At 38.9% G+C, this 14,844-nt stretch overlaps 1 protein-coding gene across 1 annotated transcript; it reads right to left on the bottom strand.

The window, feature by feature from the left end:
- Nucleotides 1-2,463: 2,463 nt before the first annotated feature.
- Nucleotides 2,464-3,408, bottom strand: LOC113248859 (olfactory receptor 2B11-like). Its single transcript, XM_026490470.3, has one exon. It carries the CDS (start codon nucleotides 3,406-3,408, stop codon nucleotides 2,464-2,466), a length of 945 nt encoding a protein of 314 aa, XP_026346255.3.
- Between the last annotated feature and the right edge of the window lie 11,436 nt (nucleotides 3,409-14,844).

Below are 14,844 nucleotides of genomic sequence, written 5' to 3'. Positions count from 1 at the left end.
AAATATTTAAAAAAAAATCTACTGGAACAGTGCCGGAAGATAGTTTGAGAAACATGGCCTCAAGCATCAGCCACTAACCACGTTTGTTAAACTCACTGTTTAGTACATGACACATTTACAACTTTGCTTCACTCATTCATTTAAAATACATTTATTCAGGGCCTATTCCTTGGCTCTATTGTGCAGATTCCTCAGGTACCAAGTGAGATAAAACGACCTCATGCGTTTTGTTTGTTTGTTTGTTTTGGAATGAGAAGTGGTCATCCACAGGAATGTAAAGTTTCAAGTGGTCAGTACTATGAAAGAGGCCTACAGGTGAAATCAGACCTTTTTTGAACAGACACATGGCCATGCCGGAGAATCAGCCTGCCTCCAAGAGTGTATTTCCTTGTCTCCAACAGCAGCAGAATGGTAGTGTCCTTCCATTCAAGTCTACAAAGAAAATGTTGCAATGCAAAGAACAGAAATTAAAGAGTGATCTAATTTATTATGATTAATTATTGATTGCCATCAATATATTTCTGTGTTAGGGGCTTGTACAATATGAGTCAGTGGGTTTTGTTCTTGCCATTTGGAAGTGAATAGTGGAAACACACCATGGAGCCAGATGTATGAACACCTTCCATAAATGTACTTAGTTGCTAGAAAAGTAATTGCATATTTACCTCAATATAAGTTAAGGATGAGATTTTTATAAGGGTGGGGAATAGAGAAGTATGAGAAAATGACATATTTATAATGAATTAATATTCCTGATGAAATCAAAAGAACTCCCCCTACCGCATCATCATAAATCTTCTCAACTCATCACTTCTATCTCAGAATTGATGATGTGATCAAAAAATTATTTTCCATCCCTCCTATGTTATCCTCCACTTTCCCACTTTCTTTCTTCTTACCATCTAACACTCTGATTCCTAAATGATTGAACTAGTTCATCCTTTGAGTAGCTTCCAAATACACCTAATATTCTCGGGCTGGGTAAATTGTTTCCCGGTGAAGCCTACGTGACTCGCAACACTAGGAGGCTGCACAGACGCCTCTCAGGATTTGCATCCTCAGTGTTTCCCTTTGGAAACCTAGAGGTAGTTACTTTGGTCAAATACCTCAAAAGGAGGGAATCCCACGGAGACATATAGGAAAGTAAGAGTCAGATATTACATTTGAATTACATTATTTATAAAAAATCAGACAGTGAATGTGTGGTTGAGACAGTCAGTTATAGGATATGAGGTATTATCCTGTCTTGTCTTGCTGGTAATTGATAAGAGCAGTTGACTAGGTCTGTGCAGCACTGTGGACACCAGGATGGAGAGTCCTTTACCAGTGAAAACCAGAGATACCATACAACCCAGTGATGCCACTTCTGCTATTTACCCAAGGAAACAAAAACATTAATTAAAAAAGACATAGTACCTGTATGTTTATTCCAGCATTATTTACAATAGCCAAGATTTGGAAGCAACCTGAGTGTCTATCAAAAGATCAGTGGATAATGAAGAAGTTGTATACATATACAATGGGACATTACTCAGCCGTAAAAAGAAATGAGATCCCTCCATTTACAACAACATGGATGGACTTAGATGATTTATGCTATAAGTGAAGTAAATGAGGCAGAAAAAGACAAATACCATATGATTTACATTATATATGGAATCTTAAAGACAATAGTAGTGAACATACCAACAACAACAAAAACAGAAATAGACTCATAAATACAGAGAACAAACTGGTAGTTGCCAGCGGGGTGGGTGTCGAGGTGGACAAATTAAGTGAAGGAGCTTACAAGGTACAAAGTTCTAGTTATAAAATAATTAAGTCACAATAATGAAAAGTACAGAATAGAGAATATTGTCAATAATATTGTCATAATGTTGTATGCTGACAGATGGTGACTCCACTTACCATGGTGAGCATTTCATAAGGTGTATGATTGTTGAATCACTATGTTGTACACCTGAAACTAATGTAACATTGCGTATCAACTATACTTCAATAAAAAATTAAACTAAAAAAGCTGATTAGCAAATCATACCCGTAATATCACATCTATAATAGCATGAAGGTATAGTCCATATTGCTTGTGTTATTTTTATAAAATTACATTTTTATGAATGTAAACATGGGTTTCGTTTGTTTGATTGATGATAACTCGGTCAGTCAGTGAGCATTCATTTGTTGCTTACTTCTCAGATCCCTACAGCGGAATCTCCCAATGGGCTTAGAGGACTTAATGACAGGGATCCACTCTCATGCAAATTGCAGGCAAGTGGGGATTAAAGTTCCCATTGCAAAATGAGGGCCAATAAATCATAGCACTGTGGTGAATATATGTCTGTGTAGATCAGATAATGACTGAAGGATGCTAACCATTTTGGAAGAGGGCTAAATCCAGAGGTAATTTAGAGCTGAGGCTCTTTGGAGTCTTAATGGAGAGTGCAGAGTATATAATAGCTGTGTTTATGCTCTTCCCTGATGGTTCAATGGGAGGAGAAGCCTCCTTATTGCCCCTTTCATGTCCTTGTTCCTCAAAGTATAGATGAAAGGGTTAAGCATAGGAGTCAGCAGACTGTAGAACAGGGCCATGAGTTTGTCCTTTTCCTGAGAATTAGTACCAGAAGGTTGCACATACATGCATATTACCGGCCCATAGAAGAGAGAGACCACAATTACGTGAGAGCCGCAGGTGTTAAAGGCCTTCTTCTTTCCTGTTGATGACCGAATTCTGACCGCTATGGCTACAATGAACCCATAGGAGACAAGGATAAGAGACAAGGGAACCAGGGTAAAGAACGTCCCTACAAGAGAGAGGATAGTTACATTGAAAGTGGTGTCGACACAGGACATCTTGATCATCACTGGAATCTCACACAAGAAGTCATCCACCTTGTTTTTACCACAAAGCGGCAGCTGGACAGTGAGGGATGACTGAAGCAAGGAGTTAGCCAAACCACTTATCCATGACACAGCCACTAGGGAGACACAGAGTCGCCGATCCATGATAGCCTGGTACCTCAAGGGCTTGCAGATGGCCACGAACCGATCCAAGGACATGACCGCCAAGAGGATGCATTCCGTGGCCCCCAGGAAGTGAAACATATAGAACTGGGCCACACAGCCTCCGTAACTGATGGACTTATCTGGTCCCCAGAGATTCAGCAGCAGTTGAGGGATGGTGGTTGTGGTAAAACACAGGTCCAGGAAGGAGAGGTTGGAAAGGAAAAAGTACATAGGGCTGTCAAGATGACGGTCTACCCTGGACACCACGATAATCAAGATGTTTCCCACTAGCGTGCAGATGTAAGCCACAAACACCATTATGAAGAGTGGCATTTCTAACCAGGGGTGGTCAGAGAAACCCAAGAGGATGAAGACCTTTGGAGTACTTGCATTGTTCAGATTCATGACCGTCATTCCTCTTGTTGGTGGATTCAAGTCAAAGTGAGGGCTTGTATTTCGGCACTGGATTTTCTGATGGTCAGTTTATTCATTTAAGTACAATAAATTATGCAGGGAGTTTCTCTGTGGTGTCACTCCAGTGAAGTGATCTAATACTTATACTCACGAAAAAGTAGGAGTCTAAATGTCAAACATGATTATTTTGTAGCACATCTGAAAGAAAGGCCAACAGACCTCTATATTTTGCCTAAGAAATGCAATAGAGCAAACGTTTATAGAAAAGTGATTAGGGAAGGGGAAAGTCAGAATTGCTCTTATATCAGAGACTAGCATAGAACAAAGGAGTGGTTCCCAGGAACCAGCCATGCCAACCTACCGCCTGGCTTCATTGCTTCCATCCACCGCCTGCTGGTCCTGGGCCACTCTGTTTCAATTCATGACTTGGTTTCGGTAAGTTCAGGACTTTCTGAGCTCCAGCTGGGTCAGTCTGAATGCATAGAAACGACATAGTGCTGTTCCTTGGGCCCACGCCTCAAATCCTAAAATGACTTTTGCAGCATAAACTTTTGGCATAACAGGAAACATGCAGCTGAAAGGAGATGATTCCTTGCCACATGTTCAGTACTTGAGGAACAAGGCAAAGAGTCACTGACAGCACAGCCTGGCGATACGGGACTTTCACGACATCAGTGCTTAAAGAATGGTGTGGTGTGTGTTAGTACTTGTTACATCAGGAGTTGCAATCTATCGCAAGCCCCACAGTTACATGGTTCTTTACGGATTTGCTGTTTGTTTCCTTTGCACTTGTGAGTGTCTGTACGTGTGTGACTTGGGTTATGATGTAAAATGTATACCTTGCTATCAGCAGTGGCAAGAAGGTTAGAAACACTGTTGTAGTGGAAGAGAAGATATGAAATCAGAGAACCTGGTCCAGCAGACTGCCGATAGTTAACACATAGACCTTTCCTGCATCGCTTCCTTACCACCTGTGTCTTGTGAGAATTAATTAATTAACTATGTGTGACTATGCTTCATTAAGTGAAATACTTAATGGGCGGGTAGTTACTTTTATGAAGTGTGGTGCCCAGTGGTGATTACGAGTCCATGTCAGCTCATTAATCCTTGTCCCAGTTGCACCCAAATACTCACAACGTACTTACCCCTGTCAGAAGCCTCACAAGGATTTCATTTTCTTCCCTTTCATTCCCCAAAACTCTCCGATCATGTGGCTTGAATCCAGTGTCCATGATGTTAAGCTTTTTATGCCAGTTCACATATATTTTAACTCACAGAAATACCCACTAATGCAAACAGTGTCCCTACATTGTTTTTCATTAAAGGAATCATGTTTTAATCTTTTAAGTTATAGTGATGTTGCATTATTAGAGGTGTCAATTTATTTCCAAATTTCTTTTAGTATACAACTTTTCAACGCAACAACACGCATTGAGCTGCAAAAAGTTAAAATCAGTGAAGCTAAACAGATCACCCCCATCCACATACAACATCTACCTTAAGTCATTGCAGGTATTCAATGGTCATGATCCTTGTTCTTGCAAAATTGACATTGACCTTGTCTTTCCAACAGTATTAAGCTTTAATTAGAGATAAGGATTGAATATTCTTTCTGCATTCAGTGGCTTCACCTCATCATATCTTAGTTCCATAATATTATTCATTTATTTGATTTGAAGAATCCCAAATATATTTAGATGTGGAAGCAATTTTTCTCTAAAGTCATATTTGCTAAGGAAGGGCTCTCTCTCTGTATATAAAGCTGTGGGATATTTTCTTCATACAGATAATGAACCTCAGGGGACGTTTCGTAGCAAGAAATGCTATAGACATTCTCTTGTGGGAATGCTACCTTCTAACTTACTTCTTGCCTCAATAAAGTGGAAAGATAAATTTTGGTATTTTCCTTGTTGTGAGACACGGACTCAGGACTAAAAGAATCCTAGAAAACTCATCTACCTCAACAGTTGCATAGAAAACTTCCTTGGACATCAGGGGAAATTTAAGACAATTGCTTTTGGTGTCAAGATAGAATTTTCTTTTTTTATATTTTCCACAGGCTATTGTTGCTTGAAAACTGCTATAGAAAAATGGAATATTCCTAGTTCTACACAGAGAAAGATGTGACGGTCACCTTCCACTATGCTTTTTAATGAATCTAAAGGCTTTTGTCTTCAAATATTTCTCCCACAATAGCCTAGAACAGTATGTACTTTTTACCTGACCTAACATTGACTATATTAAATATTTCCTCATTTGGCTTAGGCATAATATCATTAGGTCAAGAAAATTGATATGCATTCTTTTATTTATTTATTTATTCATTCATTCAATCAGTAAATAACGGTTGAGTGCTGACATATGTCAGTCACTTGTCTAGATGCTTCAAAATATAACAGTGAACTATGACAGATAAAATTTAGTTTAATGAAACTTATATTGCAAAAAAGAAATGATAGGTTTGTTCTTTTTTTATTGGTTTCAGAGGTACAATTTAGTGATTCATCAGTTGTGTATGACACCCAGTGCTCATCACATCACCTGCCCTCCTTAATGCCCATCACCCAGCTACCCCATCCTCCACCCACCTCCCCTCCAGCAATCCTGTTTGTTTCCTAGAGTTCAGCATCTCTTATGGTTTGCCTCCTTCTCAGTTTTCATCTTATTTTATTTTTCCTTCCCTTCCCCTATGATCTTCTGTTTTGTTTCTTAAATTCCACATATGAGTGAAATCAAATGGTATTTGTTTTTGTCTGACTGACTTATTTTGTTTAGCAAAATACCCTTTAGTTCCATCCATGTTGTTGCAAATGATAATATTTCATTTTTTAAAAGATTTTATTTATTCATTAGAGAGAGAGAGAGCATGAGCATGGGGGAGGGGCAGAAGGAGAGAGAGAAGCAGACTCCCCACTGAGCAGGGAGCCTGATGCAGGGCCTGATCCCAGGAACTTGAGACCATGACCTGAGCCAAAAGCAGATGCTTAAACCAACTGAGCCACCCTGGTGCCCTAAGATTTCATTTTTTTGATGGCTGAGTAATATTCCACTATATCTATCTATATTTATATCTATATCACCTCTTCTTTATCCATTTATTTGTGGATGGATATCTGGGCTCCTTCCATATTTTGGCTATTGTGGACAATGCTGCTCAGTGAAGAGCAGACTGCGATCTCTCTGTTCTGAGACAGAGGTTTGGATATGGTCACTTCTGCTCTGACTCTCAGAAGAGCTGCAGAAAGTTGCCAGGGAAAGCCGCCAGAGAACAAAAGCCCCCAAATACGGTTTTTACTGAGCCCATATCTCACCCCCCAGGGGCAGGACAACTCTACCTAAAAGGGTTGCCTGAATAACAGAGAGGCAGGCCCCTCCCACAGAAGACAGGCTTGAGGAACAAGAGACCCACAACCCTAAGGTCCCTATAAAACATATACATCGTGCTTGGGTTTTGGTCAATAATTTGGACTCTGTACATTCCCTCCACCACCCCTCAACAGAATGACTAAGAGGAGGAACCCCAAAACAAAGAAAAGAAGCAGAGACTGTGGCATCTGCCACAGAACTAATGGATATGGATATAACCAAGATGTCAGAAATGGATTGCAGAGTAACAATTATCAAGGCGAGATCTAGGCTTGAGAAAAATATTAATGACAATATAGAATCTCTAAGGGCAGAAATGATATCCAATCAGGCCAAACTTAAAAATGCTATACATGAAATGCAGTCTAAATTGGATGTTCTGACTGCCAGAGTAAATGAGGCAGAAGAATGAATTAGCGAGTTAGAGGATGAGATGATAGAAAAGAAGGAAACTGAGGCAGCATGAGAAAAACAGATTACACCCAAGGGATCAAACTGAGAGAGATTAATGACTCAATGAAACATTCCAATATCAGAATTATTGGAATCCCTGAGAAGGGTGGAGAGAGTGAGACGACTAGAAGGAATATTTGAGCAGATTGTAGCTGAGAACTTCCCTAATCTGGGGAAGGAAACAAGCATTCATGTCCAAGAGGCAGAGAGGACCCCTCCCAAGATCAATGAGAACAGATCAACGCCACAACATATAATAGTACATTTTGCAAATCTTAAATCCAAGGAAACAATCTTTTTTTTTAAGATTTTATTTATTTATTTGACACAGAGAAAGAGAGAGTACAAGCAGGGGAGCAGCAGGCAGAGGGAGAGGGAGAAGCAGGCTCCTCACTGAGTAGGAAGCCTGATGTGGGGCTTGATCCCAGGACCATGGGATCATGACCTGAGCTGAAGGCAGATGCTTAACCAACTGAGCCACCCAAAGAAACAATCTTGAAAGAGATGAGGGGGAAGAGATTTCTTACATACAGAGGGAGGAACATCAGAATGATGTCATATCTGGCACAGAGACCTGACAAGCCAGAAAAGGCTGGCAAGACATATTCAGGGTACTAAATGAGAAGAACGTGCAGTCAATGATATTGTATCCAGCAAGGCTGTCATTGAGAATAGATGAAGAGACAAGGAGCTTCTAAGACCGGCAGAAACTGAAACACTTTGTGACCACCAAGCCAGCCCTGCAAGAAATATTAAGGGGGGCTCTATAAAAGAAGAAAGACCCCAAGAGTGATACAGAACAGAAATTTACAGAGACAATCTATAGAAGCAAGGACTTTACAGGCAACATGATGACAATAAAATCATATCTTTCAATAATCACTCTCATCGTGAATGGCCTAAATGCTCCCATGAAACGGCACAGGGTTGCAGATTGGATAAAAAAAACAGGACCCACCCATGTGCTGTCTACAAGAGACTCATTTTGAACTAAAGATACATCCAGACTGAAAGTGAGGGGATGGAGAGCCATTTTTCATGCCAATGGACCTCAAAAGAAAGCTGGGGTAGCAATTCTCATGATAGACAATTTAGATTTTAAACTAAAGACTGTAGTAAGAGATACAGAAGGACACTATATCATTCTTAAAGGGTCTATCCAACAACAGGATGTAACAATTGTAAATATCTATGCCCTCAACATGGGAGCAGCCAACTACATAAGCCAGCTGTTAACCAGAATAAAGAGACATATTGATAATAATACGTTAATAGTAGCAGACCTCAACACTCCACTCTCAGCAATAGACAGATCATCTAAGCAGAAAATCAACAAAGAAACAAGTGCTTTAAATGACACACAGGACCAGATGGACCTCATATATATATACAGAACATTCCACCCTAAAACAACAAAATACTCTTCCCAAATGCACATGGAACCTTCTCCAGAATAAACCACATACTGGGTCACAAATCTGGTCTCAACCAATACCAAAAGATTGAGATTATTCCCTGAATACTCTGAAGCCACGATGCTTTGAAACTGGAACTACTGGAACTCAATCACAAAAAACAATTTGGAAGGGATTGGAACACTTGGAAGCTAAAGACCATCCTGCTTAAGAATGTTTGGGTCAACCAGGAAATCAAAGAAGGACTTAAACAATTCATGGAAACCAATGAGAATGAAACACATCGGTCCAAAAATCTATGGGACATTGCAAAGGCAGTCCTAAGGGAGAAATATATAGCCATCCAAGCCTCGCTTAAAAAAAATAGAAAATTCCCAAATAAACTTTACACCTTAAAGAACTGGAGAAAGAACAATAAATAAACCCTAAGCCATGCAGGAGAAGAGAAATAATAAAGATTAGAGAAGAGATCAATGAATTAGGAACCAGAAACAGTACAGCAGATCAACGAAACTAGAAGCAGATACTTTGAAAGAATTAATAAGATTGATAAATCACTGGCCAGACTTATCAAAAGAAAAGAGAGAGGACCCAAATTAATAAAATTATAAATGAAAGGGGAGAGATCACAACTAACACCAAGGAAATGGAAGCAATTATTAGAAATTATTATCAACAATTTTATGCCAATAAGTTAAGCAACCTGGAAGAAATGGATGCCTTCCTGGAAACCTATAAACTACCAAGACTGAAGCAAGAAGAAATTGACAACCTGAATAGACCAATAACCAGTAACGAAATTGAAACAGTGATCAAAATCCTCCCAAAAAACAAGACTCCAGGGCCTGATGGGTTCCCTGGGGAATTCTACCAAACATTTAAAGAAGAAATAATACCTATTCTCCTGAAGCTGTTTCAAAATATAGAAACAGAAGGAAAACTTCCAAACTCATTCTATAAGGCCAGCATTACCTTGATCCCAAACCAGGCAAAGACCCCAATCAGAAAGGAGAATTACAGTCCGATATCCCTGATGAACATGGATGCCAAAATTGTCAACAAGATCCTAGCCAATAAGATCCAACAGTACATTAAAAGGATTATCCATCACTACCAGGTAGGATTCATCCTGGTATACAAGGGTGGTTCAACATTCACAAATCAATCAGTTTGATAGAACACATTAAAGGGAGAAGAGACAAGAATCGTATGGTCCGCTCGATGCAAAAAAAGCATTTGACAAAATAGAGCATCCTTTCCTGATTAAAACTCTTCAGAGTGTAGGAATACAGCATACATTCCTCAATTTTATAAAAGCCATCTATGAAAAACCCACAGCAAATATCATTCTCAATGGGAAAAAGTTGAGAGCCTTTAACTTAAGATCAGGAATACAAGGATGCCTAATCTTAACACTATTGTTCAACATAGTACTAGAAGTCCTAGCCTCAGCAATCAGACAACAAAAAGAAACAAAAGGTATTCAAATTGGCAAAAAAGAAGTCAAACTACTCCTCTTCAGAGATGACATGATACTTTATATGGAAAACCCAAAAGACTCCACACCCAAATTACTAGAACTCATACAGCAACTCAGCCACGTGGCAGGACACAAAAATCAATGCACAGAAATCACTTGCATTTCTATACGCTAACAATGTGACTGAAGAAAGAGAAATAAGGAATCGATTCCATTTACAATAACACCAAAAACCATAAGATAACTAGGAATAAACGTAACCAAAAAGGTAAAGGATCTATACTTTAGAAACTACAGAACACTTATGAAGGAAATTGAGGAAGACACAAAGAGATGGAAAAACCTTCCATGCTCATATATTGAGAGAATAAACATTGTTAAAATGTCTATGCTGCCCAGAGCAATCTACACTTTCAACACCATCCCCATTAAAATGCCATTGGAATTTTTCAAAGATCCTGAACAAACAATCCTAAAATATGTGTGGAACCAGAAAAGACCCCAAATTGCCAAGGAAATGTTGAAAAAGAAAACCAAAGCTGGGGACATCACGTTGCCTGATTTCATACTGTATTACAAAGCTGTGATCACCAAGACAGCATAGCATTGGCACAAAAACAAACACATAGATCAATGGAACAAAATACAGTTTCCAGAATGGATCCTCAACTCTATGGTCAAATAATCTTCGACAAAGTAGGGAAAAATATCCAATGGAAAAAAAGACATCCCTTCAGTAAATGGTGCTAGGAAAACTGGACAACCACATGCAAAGAATGAAACTAGGCCATTCTCTTACACCATATACAAAGATAACTCAAAACGAATGAAAGAAAACAACATGAGATGGGAATCCATCCAAATCCTAGAGGAGAACATAGGCAGTAACCTCTTCAAAATTGTCCACAGCAACCTCTTTCAAGACACATCTCTAAAGGCAAGGGAAACAAAAGCAAAAATGAACATCTGGGACCTCATCAAGATAAAAAGCATGAGAGACTATGGACTCTGAGAAACAAACTGAGGGCTTCAGAGGGGAGAGGGTGGGGGAATGGGATAGGCTGATGATGGGTAGTAAGGAGGGCACATATTGCATGGTGCACTGGGTGTTATACGCAACTAATGAATCATCGAACTTTACATCAAAAACCAGGGATGTACTGTATGGTGACTAACATAATATAATAAAAAAATATTATTATAATAAAAAAAATAAAGTGAAAAAAAAAAAGCTTCTGCACAGCAAGGGAAACAGTCAACAAAACTAAGAGGCAACCCACGGAATGGGAGAAGATATTCACAAATGACATATCAGATAAAGAGCTGGTATCCAAGATCTATAAATAACTTCTCAAAGTCAACACCCAAAAAACAAATAATCCAGACAAGAATTAGGCAGAAGACATGAACAGACCTTCTCCAAAGAAGACATACAAATGGCTAAAAGACACATTAAAAATGTTCAACATCGCTTGGTGTCAGGGAAATCCAAATCAAAACCACAATGAGATACCACCTTACACCGGTTAGAATGGGTATAATTAACAAGACATGGAACTATTGTTGGCAAAGATGTGGAGAAAGGGGAACCCTCTTACACTGTTGGTAGGAATGTAAGCTGGTACAGCCACTCTGGAAAACAGTATGGCAGTTCCTCAAGAAGTTAAAAATAGGGCTACCCTAGACCCAGCAATTATACTACTGAATATTTACCCCAAAGATACAGATGTAGTGAAAAGAAGGGGCACATGCACCCCAATGTTCATAGCAGCAGTGTCCACAATAGCCAAACTGTGGAAGGAGCCAAGATAACCTTCAACAGATGAATGGATAAAGAAGATGTGGTTCATATATACAATGGAATATTACTCAGCCATCACAAAGGATGAATACCCAACATTTGCATTGACACAGATGGAACTGGAGGGGATTATGCTAAGTGAAATATGTCAAGCAAAGAAAGACAATTATCATATGGTTTCACTCATTTGTGGAACATAAGGAATAGCAGGGAGATCAGTAGGAGAAGGAAGGGAAAAATGAAGGGGGGGTAAACAGATGGGGAAATGAACCACAAGAGACTATGGACTCCGGGAAACAATCTGAGGATTTTAGAGGGGAAGGGGTGGGGTATGGGCTAGCCCAGTGAAGGGTATTAAGGAGGGCACGTACTGCATGGAACACTGGGTGTTATACGCAAACAGTGAATCATGGAACACTACATAAAACTAATGATGTACTGTATGGTGACTAACATATAGTAATAAATTAAAAAAAAACTAATGAAGTACTGTATGGTGACTAACATAACAATAAAAAAAATAAGGGTTTCAAAATTTTAGAAAGGAAGGGGTGATGTATATATATATATATATATATATATATATACACACACAATGGAATATTACTCAGCCATCAAAATATTGAAATCTTGCCATTTGCAATGACGTGGCTGGAACCAAAGGGTATTACGCTACATGAAATAAGTTAGTCAGAAAAAGATAAATATCATGTGATTTCACTCACATGTGGAATTTAAGAAACAAAACAGATGAACATAGGGGAAGGAAAGGAAAAATAAAATAAGATAAAATCAGAAAAGGAAGCAAACCATAAGACAGTCTTAACTATAGGGAACAATCTAAGGGTTGCTGCAGAGGAAGTGGGGGGGTGGGGTACTTGGTGATGGGCATTAAGGAGGGCACTTGATGTTATGAGCACTGGGTGTTGTATGCAACTGATTCACTAAATTCTATCCCCAGCACTAATCATACACTATATGTTAGCTAACTTGAATTTAAATACAATCTTGAAAACAAAACAAAAGCAAACAAACAAAAAAAAACCTACAATGAGGTATCACCACATCCCTGTGAGAATAGCTAAAACCAACAACACAAAAAACAACAGGTGTTGTCGAAGATATGGAGAAAAGGGAACCCTCTTGCCCTATTGGTGGCTATATTTTCTAAAGTGTATTGCAGAGCATGAAGAGGAGTGCATATGGGTAGATTGGGTAATCAGCAGATCTAGTTAAAGGATGGCGGTACTAGGAGTGTGAAGAAGGAAACAATGGAGAGGTGGGAGGTACCAAAGAGATAAATGATTGTTATGTCTTGGTGATGGTTTTTATACGGAAAGCTATGGAGGTAATGGTGTAAGATATGGTTCATTGTTTCTGGTCTGCACACATAAACAACAGGTGAGTGCCTTCATTAAAATAGGGAGCTTTAGAGGAAGGTTTGTATCACGAAGGAAGAGCAGGTGCTTGACTTGAATCTATTGCGTTTGAAATGCTTACCATATACTCAACAAGAGAAGACAATTCTAAAAAGTCATCTGTATGAGGCATATAGAGGTTTTCATTTGTTGTGCATCTTAAATTTCTTACTAATTTTTCTGAGAAAAACAACTTTTTAAGCACCATATTTTAAAAGTTGTTCCTTTTCCCTTTTATTCGAAATATCATATTTAGTAAACACATGAAAATTATATAAGAACCATATTCTGTACTTAGGTTTTTCGTTACTTTTTGCTGATGCTGCCACCTTCTATGCTGAAATTGTTCTGCTTTCCTAACTGGATACAGCCACACTTCTCAGTTGACATCTCCAGCCTCATGTTGTGTGGGTTTTGTTCTTTATATTGTAATCATATTAAACTCCTTGTAATTTAACATGAAAATATTAAATATAATAGTAATACTAAAAGCTTTGTTTTGTAATCCTTTCTCTGTTGTCTGAATGTTGCCTCATCTATATCCTTACATGGCTAACTGCAAATAGTCGTTTAAATGTCTGAGTTTAAGGGTCATTTCCTCTAGAAACTAAGTATTACTTCAGTAGGGGAACTATTGACTACTTTTCTTCTGATCTACAGCTATCTAATTTAGAGGAGGTCCTGCATGTTTGGGGCAGAACTTGAGACAAATAAGGATTTTCCAAAAGAAGAAAAAAGGAGAAATGCTATCCATGGGGAATAAAAGGATGAATTGAACATAGGGCAATAAATGAAACTTAGCTGACATTCCAAGTCTCTAATATGACATGCGCACACCTAACTAGTTTAAGCCTGCTAGGTTGCAGGCAGACACTACATGTTTCAAGCAGCTCTGGGAGGAGCACATGATGCATTTATCAAGGGGTGTGAGGGTCAAGTGACTGGAGGCTTGGGTGCTGATGGGAATTTTTTGCCTTGAGATCATGGGCTATTTAGTGATAAAGATGTGGGAGACGCCTGGGTGGCTCAATGGGTTAAGCATCTGCCTTTGGCTCCAGTCAAGATCTTAGTCCCAGGATTGAACCCCACATCAGGCTCCCTGCTCAGTGGGGAGTCCGCTTCTCCCTCTGCTCCTCCTCTGGGCTGGTGTTCTCTCTCGCTCTCTCTCTTAAATAAATAAATAAATATCTTCGAAAAATGATAAAGATGCGGAAATCCCAAACTAAGATGGTAGGCAAGATGGTTGGTACTAGAACAAATAATATATAAATAGGAAGGTAATCATCCAAGTGTCTTCAAAGAACAAAGTCCATTGAGTGAACTTCTGAAAAACAAAGAAGTTTTTAATTTAGATATATTACGGTCTCAGTATTGCTTCCTGAAAAGAGGAAGATGTTTGTAAGTGTTTGTAGAATTCTGTGAAATCCTAAGAACCTGGAAAATAGGAAAATCAGCTGGATAGAGGCTCAGAAGACTCTCATCACAATGGAGTGT

The sequence above is a fragment of the Ursus arctos genome, unplaced genomic scaffold, assembly GCF_023065955.2.
Source record: "Ursus arctos isolate Adak ecotype North America unplaced genomic scaffold, UrsArc2.0 scaffold_31, whole genome shotgun sequence".
Lineage (NCBI taxonomy): Eukaryota > Metazoa > Chordata > Mammalia > Carnivora > Ursidae > Ursus > Ursus arctos.
Note: the sequence above shows the minus strand (reverse complement) of the source record. Positions and strands in the feature narration are given on the sequence as shown.

Excerpts from the sequence above, each read along its gene's own strand:
- LOC113248859 (XM_026490470.3), bottom strand. The coding sequence starts at position 3,408 with ATGAATCTGAACAATGCAAGTACTCCAAAGGTCTTCATCCTCTTGGGT.